This window comes from Lichenostomus cassidix, chromosome 7 (genome assembly GCF_008360975.1).
Source record: "Lichenostomus cassidix isolate B80296 chromosome 7, HeHo_3.0, whole genome shotgun sequence".
NCBI classification, from domain to species: Eukaryota; Metazoa; Chordata; class Aves; order Passeriformes; family Meliphagidae; genus Lichenostomus; species Lichenostomus cassidix.
In genome coordinates, this window is record NC_139488.1 from 21604486 (window position 1) to 21626259 (window position 21774).

The 21774-nt window shown below is 39.7% G+C and overlaps 1 protein-coding gene across 3 annotated transcripts in view; it reads left to right on the forward strand.

The window, feature by feature from the left end:
• Window positions 1–5090: 5090 nt before the first annotated feature.
• Window positions 5091–21774, forward strand: part of RBMS1 (RNA binding motif single stranded interacting protein 1) — a 143182-nt gene continuing 126498 nt past the window's right edge. Inside the window, exon 1 of one of the 3 annotated variants that reach the window (XM_085066655.1) lies at window positions 5091–5397. In XM_085066655.1, the coding sequence (XP_084922781.1) occupies window positions 5323–5397 (75 nt within the window). In that variant the 5' untranslated portion in view covers window positions 5091–5322. The remainder of the gene's footprint in view (window positions 5398–21774) is intronic. The other 2 variants (XM_085066657.1, XM_085066656.1) reach the window with 2 other exon arrangements.

Here is a 21774-nt window from a genome sequence, read left to right on the forward strand (position 1 = left end):
CTAGAAGTGGGGTTCTTAACTACCTCCAACCTAGAGTGAACATAGTCCTGTAATATAATTCATTTTTGCCATCAGTGAAAAGACTATTTACATAAAACATGTATTAAATAGATCTATAGAGCTGGACCAAGAAATGCTTCACAAGGTTTTGTGAAGAATGCTGGGAAAAAAGCAAATTGCCTTTAATATGCAATTGCTTTTAGTATGCAATCATCTCTGTTAGCTTGGCATCTTGGGGTAAACCAGAATATAGAAAATATAGAAAATGTGGTGCTTATGCGGGAAAGGATTCTCCTAGACCTATCTAAACATGAGGGAAAGGTTATTATGGAATCAGTGCACCCAAATTCATGATGATATGTTTAGCTGCAAACACAAACCGTTTTCATGAGCAGTCTGGTGGCATCTTTGGGTATCCATTGCCAGCAGTGGGAGCATTGCCTGGTGCACATGAAACCATGAAAGGGGAGGCTCAAATGCAGAAGCACATTAAATGCCTGTATGTTAGTGCCAGTTAAATACTTCACTTGCACAATCTTAGAATAGTGTATAGCCCTGTAGATTTTCAGAAGTGAATTACAGTGCCTGCAGCTGTTAGGAGCAGCTGAGCCAGTGCAGTGCATTGCTCAGCTGTAAGGATAAATAAGGGCAGGCTACATTCAGCAGTGTTCAAGGGAAATGCTGTTACACCAGGAGAGCTACTGTAAAGTACAGAATTGTAGTCACTCTATTGAAATAAATATTTAAGAATTTGCTGAAAGGGTTAATAGCCATTAAAGCTAGAGAGCTGATTTAATTGATGACAACAATCAAGTGCTTTTCATCTTGGTGGCCCATGAACAATGGCCATTTATTTAGCCTTTGTGCTTGAGTGTGGCCTAGTTTGACCTAAATTGAAGAGTCTTTCATTTGTGTTGCAAAGCAGTCAAGGCCCTATGATGGGGCTAGTGGTGGCATTACAACAAGGAGGTCTTGCAAGTAATTGGAACAGCGTGTGTTGAAGGCGTGGGGAAGAGCAAAGCAGTTTTTGGTGGACAGCTTAAACCTTGCTGCATTTCTGTAGCCCTAACGCGCTGTCTGAGGATGTAAAATAGATCCTTGGTTGGTTAACATTTGTATGTGAATTAGGACACAGTACCTGACCTCTTGGCATCCACAATTGGTGCACTGCTGCTGCGTCTATTTGTTTTAGTTCTTTTATGTGAATCGCACTAGGCAGATTCTCAGCCCGTGATTGTGATGCCCTGTAAAGGCAAAGAACGGGGTGAATGTTTGACACAGTTTGCAAACAGAAGTAAGGCACAGGGTAATTTAGCGACTTGCTCACCCTCTCACCCACATGCTGTGGTACATCTGGTTTTAAAGAAAGATCTCCCAAGATTCAAGTTAGTATCTTAACCAGACCAAAAAAAAAAAAAAAAAGTCTTGTTCAAATAACCCTGACTGTGTCATAGTAATAACGATTTCAGCATAAACATGTCTGTCTTTTCAGCTTAACCCATGCAAAGACCCCAAATGGTACAGAGTACAGCAGTTCCCTTGGTTCCTGAAGAGAGATGGTTTGAATACATTTCCCTCCTATTCTGCATTGCATTTGACTTTTTCTGCCTTAGGATAGAACTCCTACTGTTTAAGTTAATCTGTAAAGCATGAATGGGATTTCTCTTACAATTCTATTAGAGTCAGTGCATAACCAGTGATTTGGTTTAACTGAGTTGCCCTAAAACTCCACTGACATGGCAGCACATACAGCACTTCTCAGGCATTTGCAGCAAGAACCCAACTGTGTTTTCATCATCCTTTGATCACTTCTGAGCAGTTAGAGAATATCCACGATAAAGAAGTAATGTAAATGAAAAAAAAAGTAGAATTTAATACTGTTCCATCAATACTCAGTGAGCTCTGGCCATGGACAAAATTATGGAGCACTGTTTTCCTTAACATTTTGTAGGAAATCAGCTTTTTACTCTTTTGGGTATCTACTTCCTTTCACAACACACTTCAGAGTTTATCTTCTGTCTTGATCCTGTAACTTGTGTGCTGCATAAATGGGGGAAGCATTTTTAACCTTGTAAGTATTTAGTTATGATGCCAGGATTCAGTACTGCCAGATAACAGCTTCAATTTAAAAATTTTTATTTGCTCTTTCAATGAACATAAAATAAGTAACTAAATCCAAACATTTCCACTAGTAGGAAAAGTTAAGGAATTAGTTATTTGGTTTAGAGTTACATGTGCAATGCCATCCTGTCTGTATTGCACAGCTTGCATTCATATTACTAAGTTGGCTGAATAATCAATATATTAAAAAGACAGAAGCAGAGATTGCCTTGTGTGATGCTAAATTTGATTTTTCTGACCCAAGAATTCTTCACTGATTAATATAGTCAATACCTTAAATATAATTTAAAAAAATTTAAAATATTGTAATTGAAGCTCATCTAAATTATTCCAATAAAATAATTATATTTTATAACCTATTCTTAATGAAAACTGAATATTACTTGCAAACTCTCATTAATCATCACAGGGATTAGTGCATTGTGAAAGTTTGCAGTATTAAGTTGCAGGCTTATTTTTTAGATTCGATGGTAAATATTAAACTATCAATTTTTAACTACTTTAACGTCAGCTTTACAGATGTTCCAATGGAAGTAGATCTTTAATTAAAAATATTCTGGTTGAAAATGGAGCCAAATTGTTTTCATCATTACATTAACAGTGACACATGTTTGGGGATGAGATTAATCTTTAGAGCAAAAGACTTTGAGAAAGTTCTAAGTCTCTGCAAGGAGAGACTGGGAAGGAACGTGGAGATCAGCTTTAGCTGTTAGAGTTGAAATCAAATACTCTCTTAGCCAGATTTGTTCTTTCATCACTTCCAGGAGCCGTTGTGGCAGAGTGCATTGCTGCTCCTCTCGCTGGCAGCCATCAGCCATTACCACTAACTTGACACAGTTAAGCTGGAGACTGTTCAGTTGCAAATGCTGGCTGGAATGATATAGGCTGCATTTCCCCTCTCCTCATTTCCTAAAGATATTTTTTTCTGGATGCTTCTCTCCTCATTCAGGATTGCACAATGTACTTGTGACAACCACAGTTGCTGTTTACATGAAGATGGATTCTAGGAAAACACTCTTTATTTCCAGATGTCTTCAGTATAATGTTTACTTTCAGATCTCATTCTTTCCTTCTCCTCAGTAAAATCCCCACAAAGTGCATCCATCAGTTTCTAATCTTTATTTCTTCTTCTTCCTTGTCCTGTTTTTCTCAGAATGAAACTAAGTGTACTAGCATCCGTAACCTGTCAGCTTATGAGAGGCCAGCACCACATTCTTTGCAGTTCAACCAAGAACTTTAGACCACAATTTGGCAGTTCTCAAAGCAGTCTATAACAGTATCCTCACGTATCTTGGCTGTAGCAACACATTTCCCCACGAAGCTCTGAAACTTCATTTCTGCTGTCCTCTGACCATGCACTACCCTGGAGCCATATTACCAGGCATTCTTTAGAGATAGTTGTAGCCTGTATGCTTTTTCCACTGCATAAACGTCAGTAAACAGAAGACAGCTGATTTTGGCCATAGCCATTTCAGCTTCTCCAGATGCACATTCTTAAATGTGCAAATTTAATATCAAATACCTGATATTTCTGTTCTGTTTAGCTTTTCCCTAGCTTTAAGATTTTTCCATCCCACAGAGGACATTACCAACTTGTATGTTTTCTGTGTTTCTCCTTGTTTTCATAGTCATTCTAGCCATGTGCTAACAAACAAAAAACCACCCCAAAACAATCGTAACTAACCCCCCAAACTAACCAAAACTCAAAAGCTCCCATGCCTTTTCTGAAGAAAAAGCTGCCTCCTAAAGATGCAACTAGTCCTTTAATGTGTGTCAACCATAAAGCATGTACGATTCTCTTCCCTGGAAAAAAACTTTTAAAGTGATCTTAATAGCTGGCAAGGAGAGCTGCAATGTCATTTGCGTAATTGTCCTCTGCTCAGCTGGAATTTGGAAGAATATCTGCAGTTACCTCTCATTGCTCAGCTTGCACCAGGGATTCATGGCTGCACAAAGGCTGCCTTTGCTATCACACTGGGATGCCTGTACATCCTTTAGGTTTTTAATATTTCTTTCCACTATTATCACATTTACTTTGGCTGATGCTAATAGACTCAGGAGTTTTGGTGGACCTTATATACACGTTTTATTAATCAAACAGTACTGCAAGACAAAAATGATTGTAATGAGTGTGACAAAGAAATGGCATCTGCTTAATGCTCTGAGGATCAGAGTTATCTTTGGGTTGAAAAGAGATGGAAGTAAAGTAAACCCACTGGACTAAGTGGGTGTTTTACAAACAGTAGAGCTTAGTATGCTGCTAATCCCTACTTCTAATGTTCAGGGGAAAAAGAGAGAGAATACTGAAGTGAAAAAATATAACTATTATTGTTTAGAACAGGAATGTTTCCTGCTTGAGAACTCCGTACCACTGGCTAAAGTACAAATTTAAGAACGTGCAATGGGCCAGACAGAGAATTTGGTCGGGCTTTGTGGTTGCTGCTCTGTAAACTGATTTTAGCACTGCAGTCTCTTCTGCTGTGGCAGATAAATGGACCCTGTACCGTCAGGCAGAACTGAAGCCAAATTTGGTTTTCCAAAATTGTACCCAGTTTTCCCCTCCAGCTTCTGCCCTGCACCACTGCTCAGCAGCGGGATGCACAAAGAGGGAAGGCGATAACAAAGCACAACCGGGCTAATTAGGTCAGAGCCGCGCCGGGCGCGATACGGCCACTGCAGCCCTGCTCCTCTTCTCCTCCAGAGCGTGGAAAGCCTCCGCTCAGCTCCTACCGGCTACCACAGCTTTCCCCGGCGCTGGAGCGGCCCTCGGACCGAGCAGCGCCGCCCGCCGCCCGCCGCCCCCCGCCCCGGGGGCTGCCCCGCCGCCGGGCCACGGCTGGGGCTCGCCCCGGGCGCCGAGCGGGGCTAAGCGCCTCCCCCCGGCCCGTCCCCCGCCCCTCCGCCTGGCACCGCCGCGCCGGCCCCGAGCGCTCCCCGCGCCGCCGCTCCGCTGCCGCTGCTGCTCGGCCCGGCCGGGCGGGGACTTGGCAGGAACTCCCGGGCAGAGAGCGAGAGTGCCTGCCCCCGCTCCGCTCCGCTGTGGCTTTTGGGTGGAGGAAGGTCTGGGCTCGGCCGAGGAGCAGCAGCAGCCGCCGCCGCCGGAGAGGAAGAGGCAGGAGGGGAGAGAGAGAGACGGAGAGGCGGCTGGAGCCCCCCAAAGTACCCCCCCATCCCTGCACTGCAGGCTACATTTCCAGCTTCATGGGCAAAGTGTGGAAACAGCAGATGTACCCCCAGTACACCACCTACTACTACCCCCAGTATCTGCAGGCGAAGGTAGGGTCCGGCACGCCGGGCGGCGCGGCGGGTCTGGGGCTGGCCCCGCTCCGGGCGGCCGGACAGGGCCGAGCCCGGGCGGGGGTTCCGCGGCTGGGGCACGGCCCGGGGGAGGCGGTCAGGTTGCACCGGGGGACGGAGACAGGAAAGAGCCGGCAGCCCCTTCCTGCCGTCCGCCGCCGCCGCCCCAGGAGCCCCCGCCGGGCGTCCACTCCTTCCCCTCGCTCCCGACCGTGCAGTCTCCGACCCGACTCCCCTCTCGCCTTCCCCCTCCCGCTGTCGGTCCCTCCTCTTCCCCAGGGCTCTCGGCTTGTCTCCTCCTTCCCAACAACGTCCTCGGCCACCCCGCCGCAGAGCGGAGAGCTGCGGGCCCCGCTGCCGCTGCCTTCGCCCAGCGCAGCCCCTGCAAGGCGGGGAGAGGAGCCGAAGTTGGGCCGGCTGGGGCTGCCATGGCCGTGCCTCAGCCGCGGCGGGGGTGCCGTGACATCCCGAGGGGTGGCAGGGCGTGCTTACTGCTGCGATGGGCATGGCCGTAATTCCAATTAAATACGGGCATTGGGGAAGCTGTCGGACTCGGGTGGATACTCATTGTCTGTGGAGTTGGACCTTTGTGAGCTGCCACCTCTCAGTTTTCAAACTGGATTAAAAAACGCATTAAGGGTCCAGCTCCTGATGATTAATGTTGTACGCGGTTAGCTGCTGTTTGCGGGAATATTGATGTTAGTAGTTCTTGCGGTGGAGGATCTCCACCTTTTCCCTTTCTCCTTCAAGTCGTTAAGGGCAGTCAGCCCCACTGCTCTAGAAGCATCATGCTGCAAACTGGCAGATGCAGAGGTGGTTGCATCAGCTGTCTGGAACATTTAGCCTAAGCCTTTCCAACCACCAGTGACACCCCTCACAAATCAAAACAGACCCATATGAGGCTTCGATGTGTGAACTTTTTTAGGAGATTATAACCGTGGTGTTTGGTTGTGATTTTTTTCTTTTTTTTTCTTTTTTTTCTTTTTTTTTTTTTTTTTTTGCTGTTGAAGTGTCTTGCCTCTTTGGCAATGACAGGAAAGAATTCCTGTCCCTTTATTTGCACACTTGATAGGCTCTTCTTTTTACTGTGTTTGTGTTACTGTATTGTGAAATGTATTTTATACTGCTTGGCTGAAAAATAAATTCCCTTTGACAGTCATGAGATATTTTACAAGGCAGCGATGAGGAGGCTTTGAAATGTGCTTTCATATATACAGAAATTGACAGAAATGTGATGAAGGTCTTTAGGTGATTTGAAATTACTAATCTGTTAAATGTGTAATCGACATTAGGCTAAATATCTATACAGTGTAGCCGTTTAAAGATTATGCTGCATAGTAATCACTGCAGTAATGTTTACATATATATCTTTAATGCATTATTTTAGAGAAAGGTAGAATGCCTAAAGGACAGCCTTTTGCATCACTTAGCTGTGTAAGTACATTCTCAAATGAAACAAATGTCTTTATTCAGAAACTTTTACCTTCATGGTTTTTCATGGCAATAATAAGTTACAAACCAAGTGGATAACATGGAATATATATAAAGCAGTATCACTGGGCTGGTTTGACCTATAAATAATTGAAGAGGGAGATAAACTGTAATAGCTTATAGTAGTTAGTAAAGAATGATCCTAGAAATCCATGATCCTATGAGAAAGCATGATGGACCATCTTTTGAAAATGTTTCCTGCACAGATAATTTAATATTGATTTGTATTACAGTCAATGACATCTTCAAATTGTCTTGCAGTCTTTGCTATAAAATTATACAGCCTGAAATTACATTGCTCTGTTTCAGCAGAGAGAACACAGAGCCATTTGACCTACACACATGAAATTAAATATCTGAGATCCAATGAAAGTTTCCTGTTTTCAGAGATCTTGATTTTATGAAAGAAATAAAAGAAAGATAGGTGTTGCCTTGGTATAGATACAAGGACCAGTAACTGTAAGTTTTGATATTCAGGTATGCAGAATCCAGTAATATAAACAATCTTCCCACTATGGATCCACTCTGAATGTGTAGAAATATTGATTTAATTCATAGTTTTCAGCTGTTCTATTCTTTGGGCCCCAAAACAGCTCACTGTCCACTCTATGTCCACTACTTCAGTAATTCTGGAGAAATCTTCGATTTTTATTAAACACAAATGATAATAGAAATGCATTGCCTTGGCTGAATGAATGATGGCTAATGGTACATTATTACACTGAGAGAGGTAAAAAATTTTCTAAACTGGAAGTTTTGCTTCTCATCCTTACTAAAAAAATTATGGAAAATCTGCTGACTAATAATCTGCAAATCAATAACTAGGAGGTGACAGGAATTTCTTGAAGATGGATTTTTCTGCAGAGCACTCAAAAATATTCGTTAGATAAATTGCATACATTCCTAGTGGCTCTTCAGGTTAAAATGTTGATGTAAACTATTTTAATTGCTACAAATATGTTATAGATTTTAAAAAACAGATTTTGTATTTGACTGTTATGATCTTCACAATCTTATACATGAAGTATTCAAGCTGGTTCAGTGATATATTCTGTGAGGAAATACAAACATTTGCTGTGATTCAGCACCTCCCTCCCCCCAGTCTTAGGGAGCTCAGCATCAAAAGAGATTAGTGAAACCATGGACTTAAATGAAATGAACAAAATTAACATTGGAAGAAGGCTTTTAAAATGAAAAATCATCATGGCAATGAAAATAGTTTGAAATGGCTTTGAGTTGAAGCTTGTAAAACCTTCATTTTTAGGACTGGCGCAGTTTTTACTCTGGAATTACATGTTTGATATACCTGCTAAATTTTTGTGTCTTCTAATGAATGTATGTTTTAGGACAGTTCCTATATTGCAGCATTGTATGGCTTGTCAGAGAGCATAAAAATATTTTCCAAGTTCAATGGATGTTTCTAATGGTTTAGGTGCTTTCTTTAACTATATTTCTATAACATTGCTTTTCAAATGTCAAGTCAGTTGTATTTCATTTCTGTACTTAAAACTTTACTTATAACAGCGAGATTTTATATTTCAACATTTTGGAAAATTGTTTTCATTAAGAATACATGTGTTTTACTCATGCTTAAAGGCCTGTCTGCCCAGGAGTAAAAACTGGCTGTGCCAGGCAGAATATTGTAACATTTAACAAGGCGGAGTACACATAAAAAATTACAAATGTATATAGTTGTGTCTAGGCCACAATCTGTTTGCTTTGGTCAAATAAGAAATAAAAGTGAATTTATGTTTTGTTTTCCCATAGCAAAGGGAATTCAGGGTCATGATGCACAACAGTTTACAACTAAATTGTGATAACTACCTGTATTACTGCTTTTCCCATGGAGACTAATGTGGCAATATGACTAATTCCACTAGTAGGCTTCTGTATCATAGAGGAAAGCTCTTTGTGTAAGAGAGAGTTCATAGAAGGCAACATTTCCTATAGACAACATGGCTTATCTAAAGTGTAAGCATTTAATAGTCATAGATAATGCCTGTGTGATACTTGAATTCTGGTTATTTTGTATGGTATTAGCTAACAAAACCTAGGAGAAATGAAGTCTTGTGAATCTTTCTAAATTATCTTTGTGTGCACTTTGAAATTTATCATTTGGTAGCTGCAAAATTGGTGCCTTGGCAGCTCTGAGAAGAGCTAATATTTCCAGAAGTTGTGTAGGTTTGTAGGCAGGACTGTAGATTGATATAAACTGTAGTAAGCAGGCAGATTCTGCCATGTCAAAACCTTGCTCTCAGGCTGTTGAGAGCAAACTTTAAAATGGGAACACTTAATTTTTATCCAAGCCTGTTGATGGCAGAGTAAGAAGGCAATCAGTTAAAAGTATTAAACAAAGTAGACGTGAAATTGTCTTTTTAGCAGACACTGGATAAGCTGCAGTTTAGTGTCAGGGTGTGAAGTTAATAGATCAGTGTAGAACCTTCTGCTTCTAAAGCAGATGAGGTAGGACCTGCTAACTGTTTGCTGCTAATGTGTACCTTGGCACTGCATTCTGCAGCAAGCATGGGTCTGTCACCCTTTAAAGAGTTTCAGTAGCTTATGAGCTGATTTTCATCAGCATAAATGATTACTAATTATAATCAGTTTAATTAGATTTTTTCCACATCCACTAAGACTGCAAAACGTGTACATAGTAAAAGACAGGTTTACAGTAAAGCAGAGTATGTGTGTTTATAATTTTGGATAGAAGTAATTTGCACATTTTGTGTTCTGGGAAGTTATATTAGTTGTCCATAATTGTGATCTCTGTGTTTCTTGACTGAGCTTAGAAATTCATTTTAATAAAAGGAAAAAAAAGCACAGGTTAGTTGCAGGCAAACTTTTTGTCTCCACACAATTACCTGATCCCATTACCCTCCTCAGCCTCTTGAATGTGCTTTCCCATTCCAGCCAGGCTGGAGATTTATTGTGCAACTATCAAAAAAATTCCTTCCAAAAATGTACTATATTGTGGAAGGGAAAGAATTGTAAAATTCACCAGTTTTAAGAAAAACTTGAACATTTTGTTGTAATGGTAATCCCTCTGACTCTATAAAATTATCTCAGAGGATGTAACATAAAATGAACAGTATTACCTAGAATGAGCATTTTGTCTTCTTCCAAACATCCCAGTCCAAAACTGGGAATGTTTGTTTACATCCATGCATCAGACCAGCAACTTTTAGGCACTGGTCATGATGATCTACGTAATTGTTCCAGCTAACCTGTTTTGTGAGGAGCAGCTCCTTTCTTGTCCCAGTTAGAGCTACCTTTAACTTCAGAAGTTTGGTTGAGATGGCCTGTGATGAACTAGAAATATGCCCTTCAGAAAGTATTTCTAGAAACTCTTGCTGGAATAATTCTTATATATGCAAAAGCCTTTGCAGAAATGGGTTGAGCAAAGTTCATACAAAGCTCTGCAAGTGTCCATATCATGTATTTTAATGTATGTCATTTTAACTCTCTAAATAACTCTGATAAAAGAACTTGAAGTGTAGAAACACTTCACAACACCGTAGTCTCAAAGACTGGCTTCATTGAAGTCAACATGAATTTTGCCTTTGATTTCAGATAAGCAACATTCACTAGAACCTTGATTTGTGGTTGGGTTATGCTGATCATGTTTAATTTGGAGGTGATTTGCAATGACGTGATGCTCATAATCTTCAGAGGAGCTAAAGTTAGGGAGTGCAGCATAGAGATTGTGTGATTGGGGTTGGAATCAAGGAAAAGCAGCAATGGCATCATAAGGTGTGTTAATTTTGTGTTTTTCTCCTAGGGAATCTTTTAAAAGAGTTTTTAAAAAGCCATAACTTTTTTCCCTGAATCCAACCTCCTTAGAGAGGGGAATAGTATAAGTATACACACACTACAGACTGAATTTGCAAATGACAAAGTAAAAAATATTTTCTCTGCTGAATTAATGGTAGAAAGTACAGGTTCTTACTAGCTTTGTAGTTTCTAAAAGTTTGAGACTAAACTCATCCCTAGAGCACGCTGTGCTTGGGGCTTAATTTGATACTGTGTGATTTGCCTCATTGAACAAATGTCAACAAAATCTTGGTCCCTCTCTGTGATTCTGTAGTAACTTTGCTGCAGACATATGAGCAGATCCTGAGTTTGATGGTCTTCTGGGACTGACTTTTACACAAAAGTGATAAACCAATATATGGCTTGAAATAGGCTTCAGACATTTATTCAGTGCTGTTTTCCTTTTGTATTTGATTGTTAACCCCCTCCAGGCACAGGTTTTGTGTCTGTGAAGTTTATATCCAGTAGGTAGGCAACAGCTGTAAGAAGCCGGAATTACACAATGTCTGACTTGTGCTAGTGTATTTTCTAGCTTTACCTTCAGCCCAGGATCCCAGGGCAGTCATGAAAGGTGTGCAATAACTTTGTGGGGGGAGAAGCTAATTTTCTTTGCATAAAACAGTTCTTTAAAGTGGGGTTTTTTTCAAAACTCAGCTGATAATTTTTATAATGGTAGTAGGTTTTTTTCTTATTCCTTTTAAGCCAGAATTGAGCATGCAATATACTTCTAAATACTTTCTTTCTAGTTAGAGCATAAGTCCCTAGGTCTCAGTCTCAACGATGAAATTTTCTGAGTAAATTTCTGAGCTTCCACTCAGTGTTGAAAGAACAAATAAAAAGTAGGCAAATTTATTGATGTTTTCCAGTGAATACAATGTAGCAAAGCATTGTTTTCGAAACCTATTATTCTATAAGGCAGTACCTTTAAGAAACATATCCATTAAGGATATACATCAAAAAATGCCTTGGACACAATTTTTAATCTCCTTTGACGAAAGTACCAAAGACTGAGCTATCAGTGTTGATAGTAGATGCATCTCTCTTACTCAGAAAGGTAATTGATGCTACTAACACAGTGCTGCTAAGGAAAAAAATGTGATTGTGGTAGTAGTAAAGAAGTTTGAACAAAGGTATGTTAATAAATGGGAAAATATAGCTTGGTACAGTTATGTATTTCAGTTTCAGTCTTCCATAATCAAGAGCAAATAACAATTGTTTTAAAAAAGAAATTGTTTTTCATGAAGTTACGCGTTTGGTTTGAGAAATAGTCCCTTGAAGATGTATGCTCAGATTTAGCTAAAATTATATACTTGCTTTCGTTGTATTGTATAGACTTTTTGTGGCCTGTGCTAAGTAGTACTCACAACTCTTTCTACTGGAAAAGCTCCTACTTTGCTGAAAAAGTGAAAAATGTTGGAAAAGCATGCTGATAACAATCTTTTCTATTTGAGTTTAATTAATTTCAGTCAAAGTAGATGCACAACAGGTTGTATTTATTGTGATTAATAGATGATAATTATTATCTGACTTCATGCATCTTCGTAGTCTTCCTCCGCTGAAAATACCAAGATCTCCATTTAAATGTTATTTCAGTAAGTTCTAAGCTGAATTATGTTATCTCAGAACTGAGGCAGACAGAGATCGTGGACATGAGTATAACCAGGTACATGGCTTGCTTGTTCCCTGGTAGCTTTTGGAGCAATGTGTTTGTGGGCTGAGCTTGTCAGAGCACATGTAGTCTCAGTTGCTCCGAATTGATGAAAACATTTCAAAATATATTTAAGCTAAATTTCTGAGATCTCAGCATGCATGTAAGGCCTGCGAGAAATGCTTCAGAATCATTCCAGGTAGGCAAACAGAGCTCACTGGTACAAAACCAAACACAAAATGTTTGGTGTGATTCTTGTGCATTGAGAGGGAAGTATTGATCTTTTCTGGAGAGGTAGAGTGAACAGGCTTCACTTTGTGGGTTTTACAACAGGTTAAGAAATGAATTCCTGTGCTTGTCTCTTGGCAACACACACTGACACAATTTCCACAGCAGTTTATAGGCTGTGGTAGTATCTGTGACCTCTTCTATCCCTCAGGCCATAGCTACATAATCACTTTAATTTTACATAACTATGCACAGCAGTCAAAAAGGGCAATCTTGTCTTCCCCTATTGCTCCCAGCAACCCATTCCTCTCCTTTCCCCTGTGCTGGCCTTAGCATTTGTGTGATGGGTCAATGAGCTGAATCAAGGAACCAGTCTGGCTGAAAACTAACGCCAAACCCCCAATTTTTTTGTACATTTTTACAGTGGAGCAACTAATGAGATACATAAGAAGTTTGAGATTTGCATGGCTATGGGTGAAGTTGTGTCCAAAAGGAGTCCACCCTCTTGGGTCTCACTTTTGTCTGACGCAGTGGTGGTGTGTAGCTCTTCTGAGTAAAAAGTTTTCTGGGGCCTTGGCCAACAGGGTTCTTAGGTTGCCAAAACCCGTTTTTAACATATAAATGAAGATAACTGTTAACATAATTTTTCTATGACTTTGTCTTCTTTTTTGTTGTTTTGAATTGTGTTAGATGTTGGTGCACTAAGTGTTAAAAATCCTTTGAGTCTGTCATTCTTAGGACCAATGATTGTGGAGGTAAGTGTGAAATCATTTGCTGAGAGGGCTTAAGTTAGGTATAGGCCTGGGAGGAAAGAAAGAATCAAATGTAAATGAAACTTCCAGAGGCCTTGTAGCATAGTGTTACATCTAACTTTCCATTTTCAGCACAGTGCAACATTGATATTTTATTTCATTCTGGGGAAAGAGGGGAGAAGGCTGGCACTTCAAATTAGCAGCAGCTGCAGAATTAAGACAAGGGTGTTAGTGACTCATTTGGAAAAGTACTAGCTAAAACATTCTGTCTCCTAGAAAAAACATTGGAGAAGGGTTTATGATACAAACTTTGAATTTTGTGAATAGTGTCAGTGACCCTCTGGTTTCCTCTGGGTAGCTTTCCTGATTAGTGACCATTTGCTTTTGACTATTGCACATGAAAGTGAGGAGAATACATTGGCACATTTTGGAGGGGGAAACATAGCTTCCATCAGGGTCAAAGACAGTAGAATACCTCTTACTTCTTTTGACCCAGTCAGTTAGCCAAAAACTTAGATTATTATTGTTCCAGGTAGCTGGAAAAAAGGGTTATATGCAGTAGTTTCTTTGATGTGTTTGAATAAATGGCGGAGCAGTCAAACTTCAGTTTCCCTGAACTCAGGGAACGTGGATCATAAAAGGAGTTTCTTTGTTCTCAGTCCCAAATTTCTTTCCCCAATTCACTGTTCTCACTGTTCAGGCCCTTTACTGGACTCTGTTCACAGTGCTTATATTTGGGTTGTTCTCTACTCTTTCCACATCTGTATTTGGGCGAGGTTTTTTTCCTTTCTCTGATATATATGGGTATTTCCCTGCTTTATGCCCAGGCCCTACAAATGGCTTTATTTAGAAGAGCAGGCTATTTTAAGAAGAGAGGGCTAAGGGGAGATCTAATTACTGTCTAAATGTATCAAATGAGAATGCATTGAAAAAGTGGAGCCAGATACTTCCTGGAGATGCATGGGGATAGGATCACAGGATAATTCAGGTTGGAAGGGACTCCAGGAGCTCTCTAAATCAGCTCAAATCAGGTTTATCTAGAACATCAGACCAGGTTGCTTAGAGCATTATTCAGTCTGTTCTTGAAAGTCTCTAAGGATGGAGATGCAGAGCCTCTCAGCACAACCTGTTTCAGTGCTAGTTATTCTCATAGTGATTTTTTCCCCTTATTTCCCATCTGAACCTCTGTTGTTTCAACTTAGGCTCATTGACTTATCCTCACACCATGGACCACTGTAAGAACCTGGCCCCTTCTCCTTGACAACCTCCTCAGAAATTTCCATTCTATAAATGGAAAGCTGCTATTAACTCCCACCAAGCCTCTGTTTCTCCAGCCTGAGCAAACCCAGTTGCTTCAGCTTTCCCCAGAGTATGTGATCCAGCCATCTTGATAGCCCTGCACTGAGCTCTCTCCAGCTTATCAGTGTCATTTACTGGGGGCCCAAAACTGCGTGTGGGATTCTGAATGGAGCCTTTCACATTGGGGCATAGTCTCTTCCCTTTCTGTTTCCAGCCCAGCAGGAACACAGAGCATGCTGCTGGCTTATGCTTGGCTGGCTGGCTGCCACAGCCCCCAGGTCTGTTCCAGCAGAGCTGCTCCTCAGCCAGTCAGTTCTCAGCTGACATAATTTCAAGGGACTCTTCCTTCACAGGTGCAGAACTTTGCACTTCTCTGATGTAAAAGTGTTAAACACGCCAGTCCCAGTACAGAGACTTGGGGTGCTCCACTTGGTACAGGCATGACATTATTGCTCCCTCCTTGTCTACAGAGCTGGTAGTTTTAGCAGAGAGGGGAATAGGCAATAGGGTGCAACACAATGGACACAAGCTAGGACATAAGAAAATTGTAATTACATATGAAGAGAAATTGTTTTTCACCATAAGAGTGACCTGAAGGTACTGAGAGAGGTTCTGGAATCTCTTGGAGATGGTAAAACCTCAATTGGACAAGGTCCTGAGCAACCTGCTTTTGGAGGGAAGTTGGACTTCAGTCGTCCTTCCCAGAGCAGTGTGTGATTCTGTAAGGCTGGCCCTGGTAGCCATCCATCAGCATAAGAGACTCTAAAGAAGCTGTTACTGTTCCTTCCATGTTCCATCATTGTAAGCTGTGCTATGGAATTTGGAAAGGAAAGGTATAGAAGGAAATCCTTTTTTCTGTTTAACAGAACATGCATTATACAAATATGCAAATGACATTTCAATAATCATAAATCATGTAAATTCCCTTATCCCATTTTAGCAAATATCTTGTTTAAGCTGCTTAAAATTTGAGGTTTTAGGTTTGTGTATTTGTTTTTCTCCTGGCAGAACATTATAGTGCTACAAAATTATGCTGTAAATTGTGACAGACTTGTATACATTCTTATACCAAACCACTTTTTTAGGCTGACATTTTTTGTTCCTGCATCAAATCTGAATGTGTTGATAAGTTTTTGTCTGGAACATGGATTAAAAATGAAATAAAACAGTAATTAACCCCCAAATAAATCTTGTTTCTTTCCAAGCAGACATTTTTCAGAGGTACAGCAGAATATTGAAGAAAGCAGTGTTCTTTCTAGTAGAAAAAATTGGAAGAATTTACATGTTCCTATTGCTTTTCACTAACAGTTCTGCTATATCTCACATGACTTTTCTTCCAAATTACAGTAAGTTCATCAGCTGCAGAAGCTATGGATACATGAAAGGCTTCCAAACCCACCCACCCAGCTCCTTTAGCTCGCTCTGCTTTTATTAGCTCTTCTTTCCAGTGTCTTTTATATACTCTCCCCCAGATTTTCTAAGGATTTTCAATGGCAGGTATAATAATAGGAACTCACATGTTCCCAAATCCTGAAGTTAATCTTAAAGATGCAGCTTTTACTAGATCTTAAAAAAAATAAAATCACAGCTATGGTTGTCAACCAGATTGGTGATGAGAAAAACATGTAAAACCCACCAAATGTCAGTTCATTTTTACACTGCTAACTAAGCTGATCATAGTTGTCCATTAATTCTGAAAATCAGGTGTCTTGTTGGATGCCAGAATATATGTTTAGGGACCCAGCACTGGATTAAGTTGGCCCTGAGATGACTTTGATCACCCGAAAGTCAAAGATAGCAGCATTATCACTGCAAGTCATTATAACAGAAAAGAAATTACCAATGGAACACTTCTTTATTTTCTTCTTTGTCATGGAGTGTTTACCTTGATGGTGACTGGACTATCAGAACATAAAAAAAAGTGCAGATTCTTTCAAAAATAAAGAATTGGGGGAAAAAATGAAGATACATTTGTGTACTGGGGGTGTTTTTGCTCTTAATGATTTTAAATGTTATTCTTAGAATTTTATTTAGTTGAAGGTCTGGGACTAGGGAGGAGTGTTACCAAGCATTCAACACTTACATGCTGAGTAGCCATGCTACTTTCTGGGAGAAACAGCAAAATACCATATTAAAAATGAAAGGAGAATGGCAAAAGTTTGCTTCATTATGTTGCCCCCAAAAGAGGCAGAAAAGCAACTATGCGTATTTTGTATTTGCTGCTCCTTTCCTTCTTTTAAAATTGAAAGTGGAATTCTATGTCAGATGAATAATTGAATAATGATCAAATGAATAATAGATACCTTTTTTTATTCATATGAAATATAATGGGTCATTTTCCATGCTTACTTACACTCTATTCAGCTCTGTCAAGGTTAGTATAAATGGCTCCTCTTTTATTGATATTTATATGAAGTTTAGAAATGTGTATATGCTGAACTACAGTATTTCTGGCATTTCTGTGGCACATCTTTTAAGAGTAGGAATTTATTTAAGCCTTGTCTTCCAAAATGTATTCATTCTCATTGATGGAAACTGCAACTTTTGTCATTGAGGGAAGATGCTGCACATCCCAGTGCTCTGGTGGTGGTTGTATACAGGCATTTTTAAAATGTGTCATATATATTCTAGTTTAGATTGACCTACCAGTTGTTAGAAAATATTCACAGTTGATTCAATTTCCTTGACTGACTAGTTATTGTTATTCTTTGATCTTTGAAAGTGTGGTGCCTCCTCTGCAGGATATCCTGTGCTTGAAATAATTTAGATATTGGGCAATCTAATGAAGTATGGATGTGCATGTATTATTTATAAAATATTCTAGGTTGCTGTCTGTGTAATTAAGGCGTTCATGTGTAAAATGGGCACTAGTTTGTGATTTTTTCATAAATTAAGACCTCAGCCCTTCTCTTGACACTGATACTGAGCTCTGTGTTCTCTAATTTAAATATCCCTACAATCTAGTCTTTGCAGGGAAATCATGCACCAGAATCTTCCTTTTATGTCAAGAAATAATAAACATTATAATAGTAAGTTTAACATTTATTTTATTATAGCCCCCCATTTTTCAGTTTAAATGATCTGGAAAATCTCCAGACCATAGCAGACAGCCTGTAGCTTTAAAGCAGAGTTCAGGAGCCTCTGGATGCCTTGGAGACAGCAGCAATAAGACTTGCTGGTATCAAGGATTGTGTACAAATTTGAGCAACTCTGGCTTGCCTAATTACTGAGGATGTCAGGAGACTGCGCTGGGATTTCTGGGAGTACAAAGCTGAGTGCCATGTCTGGGAATGACAAATATTTCACAGTTTTCGCAAGAATCTTTTGATAATTGATACTTATAGCAATAGCATCTGGAAAAGAGAAACGGAAATCCTGTCTCAGAATGCCACTGAGATAACAGCAGAGAAGTAGTCTGGGTTCTGTAATTTTATTTCATATTGGCTTCACTGAAGCAACAGGCACCTTTAGAACTACCCACTGTTAGTCCTTGCTCCCACATTGGGGCCCAGAACATCCAGTCTCAAGAGTGGTGGGTTTGCACTGAAGGGGGATGATTCCCTGGGGCTGATGCAGTTTGCTTTCTCTGCCCCCAGCACTGAGCTTGCCTCTGAAGTGGGTTAAATAGGCTCTTAAAAGCTGGCTGTAGACCTGTCTGTTGAGCCTTGTGTTCTCATTTGAGATAGGAAAAGAGGAAAAGGTAACTGAATAGTACAAAGCCTGATGGAGGGAAAATGTAAGGAAAACTAATTTTGAAAAAGGCAAATTGCTGTAGAGAGCAGATAAGGGAAAAGAATAAATGAAAAGAGCAGAGAAGAGCAGAAGCCCGGTTCAGTGGAGAGGCTGTGGCATGTGTGCCAGGGCATGGCCCAAGAACACACCTCCAGCTGCCAGGCCATCCACAGGGAGTTGCATCTCCAACAAAAGGAGATTGAAGGCAGTATTCTGCAGGAACTCCGTTTGGGGACTGCTAAAGTTCAGCAAGAATAAAAGGTTATTTTTACAAAAACAGTGGATGATTTTGGGGAGCGGACAGACAAGAGCTCTGGGAAAGACCTTGTTTTATACAGATTGTGAGAGGACAAAAGGTGCTCCTGGATAAATGTGACAGTTGTCTTTGCCTCTTAGCTGCTGCAGTCCTGCTGTGATACTGGATATAAAGTTACAGAAGTTACAGAGGTAAACTTCTCAGAACTGAAGAGTTTGGCTTTTTTTTTTTTTTTTTTACTTCTTGTAGCTTATACATTTGTTTTCTTATTACACTTCCTGACCACTCTGTCAAGTGATATGGTGGTGTTGCAATTCTATTTGACATTTTATATGTTCAGAAATTCTCTTATGCTGATAGGTGTAGCATGAATCTGCATCCAAGAAAATATACAGTACAGCAATGACTAAATGGAGTTAGTATCTACTTAGCAGACAGAATATCACTGCTCCTAGCAGAAGTGGGTAAACAGAAAAAAACCCCAGAAGGCTCCCATCTCAATATAAAAGATCAGAAGAGTATGTATTGGAAATAGAGTTCAGTTGAAATTAGACAGTACATCAGTCAGAATGAAACTTAGAATTTATAGTAACGTATTTTTTTGTCTTTTAACTTCATGCATAGAGAGACATGCTTACTTGCATTAAAGTTTTCCCTATTCATTTGTGTTGTTTGTACTATGCCAGAACCCTTATGTGTCCAAACACACTGCTCTGGTCATGTGTCAGTCAGCTCAAGGCTAAGGTCCATCACTGCAGCCTGAGGAGATCTCATGTTTGGACTAGAAATAAGATTCCAGGCTGCTTTGGTGAGCAGAGAGTTGGGCTTTCTGTTTAAATTAAAATCACTTGGAGGGAAAAGCAGGACCAAGAGCAGGTTAGCAGTGCTCAAGTTGTCACTGCAGAATCACATTTGCAGTTTCTATAACCGAAATAGAATGATCTGTATATTTTAATTCATATTTTATGTGAAGTAGCCAGAATCACTGTGTGTTATGGCCTTTGGCAGTGGTGGAGATCATGATACTCCAAAGGAAGTAGCACACAGAGTTTGTATTTTTCTGTCACAGTCTGCCCCTGTGGAGTAACACAGCCCAGAAAAGGGCTTCAGTTTCATGCAGAGGCAGTCACAAATAGTGCAGAGTGGTTTTGCACTTTGAGTATGCTGTCCTGAAGCTATAACTACATCCAAACAACAGAAGATCCTTTTTATTTCATTCGGGTTTAACGTCTCTGTTTTGTAGCTTTTGGTTTTCTTTTTGATTTTTTTGGTTTTTGTTTTTTTTTTAATCACAGGTTGTATTGGTGATGTTAGCACTCCAAAATGATAAAATCTGAGTTTTGCAGCATACAGTTTCATCCTGCATCTCTCTTGTGTGCAGTCATCCCCTGAGAATGGTATTTGGCATCTAGTTCTTTGATTCTGACAGCAGGGATCCTTGAGAGGTAACTGCTGTGCAAGCACTGGGCACAATATTAGCACAGCGAGCACTGGTGGAAGGCCAGGTACAGGGATTTATTAGGTATTCTGGAAAAACTATCCCCAAATAGTTTCAAGTGAACAGAGCTTTCTTCTTGAAAATGAGTACCATTGTCCAAAACAGCTTTATCTACTTTCAAAGCCAGCTAAAGAAAAAAAGGAATTCTTTTTCTGCAAGGTGATTGCCTTGTTATGGTATTGCTTGTAGATGGAGTTATATTTAAATATGTTAATGGATGCAAAAGTCTTCTAATCCTGCTTCTTTCCAGGATGAAGCCTTAAAGGTTTGATGATACTGAAGTAAACACACTGGAGTGTTAGAGAGTAAAAGCTGTTAATGGTGCAGAATATTGATACTAACAAGATTTAGAGCTTGCCTTCACTTAAAAATATAATGGAATTTATAAGGAAATGCTTTTCTGGAATTATTGAGTGCATTAAATTCCCATATAGATGTTCACATGTCTACACATCCCTATCCAGGGTTATTTCAGAGTAGTTCTGGTAATTTTCCAAACGTAGTCAAGACTTAATTAAGCTGACTCAGTGTGCTAAACTCATGTCACCTAAAACTCTATTAACTATATTGTCCTCTAATTAATGATTTTAATAGTTTTAATTATATGACTAAATCCAGTAATAGCAGAAGTAAATAAATGCACAATGAATATTTATTCACTTTACTAAGTGAGCATTTTGCCTGCCTGCAGTATTCAGGACTGGGCTGCAGAGCACTTGGCAGAACACAGATGAGATTTCTCTGCATTCTTTTTGATGTCTCCTTTCTTGAGAATTATAAGTTGAAATTGCACAGGTATCTTGGATTTAATTTTAAATTGAAAGGTTTCTGCACAGGATGTGCAGTAGTGCAAAACACAAGTAATTGCATGAATGTATCATAATTATATTAACACATTTAATTAAATACTAGGAGTTTTAGACGTAAAAAGTTACCTTACACAGAGGAAGGAATATGAAGTTGCTTAGCTTTATAAAAACCACATTTACTATGATGTATATAGAGGCATATATTTAATTTAATGATAGTAAGTGTTGGCATGAGAGACCAACTCTGCTCAGTTGTTGCCCTCCAGTTGAAATTGGAGGGGAATGGCGTTAAATAAGTAATGCCAAGTAGAATTTGACACTAAATACAGAAAAAACTCAGTTGCAGTGTGCAACTGAGTTTTTTGGAAGGAGCAAGCATGTTCTACTTTTGTGACTCTTACAGACATCAAAGAGAATAGTACATTTGCATCCCAGGGCAGAAATTGGCCGTGTGCTTGGAAGCATGAAATCTCTCAAGGTAATACTTCATAACTCTGGAATGTATCCCATGACTGATATGTAGCTAAGAACTGAGAATCAAGTTACACATTAGAAGTACTTGAAATTAAATATTTTTCTGGTTAAAGAGAGCATTATGCTGGGTAAGCAATATATGTTTTCTTTTTCTAGAGATGCATTGAAGCATAAATACATGCAGCATTTAAATATGTATGTTTGTATTTCCTGGTCTGTATTGGATTTTAGTTGTAGTTCTTTAAGAAAAAAAAGGGTTTTTTCTTGAGTTGATTTATTAGAGTTTTATGTTTGACTCTTGAAGTATCTATTTTTAATTTCTTTTCACATTCTTCTTTTTATTAATTCCAATTAAGTTT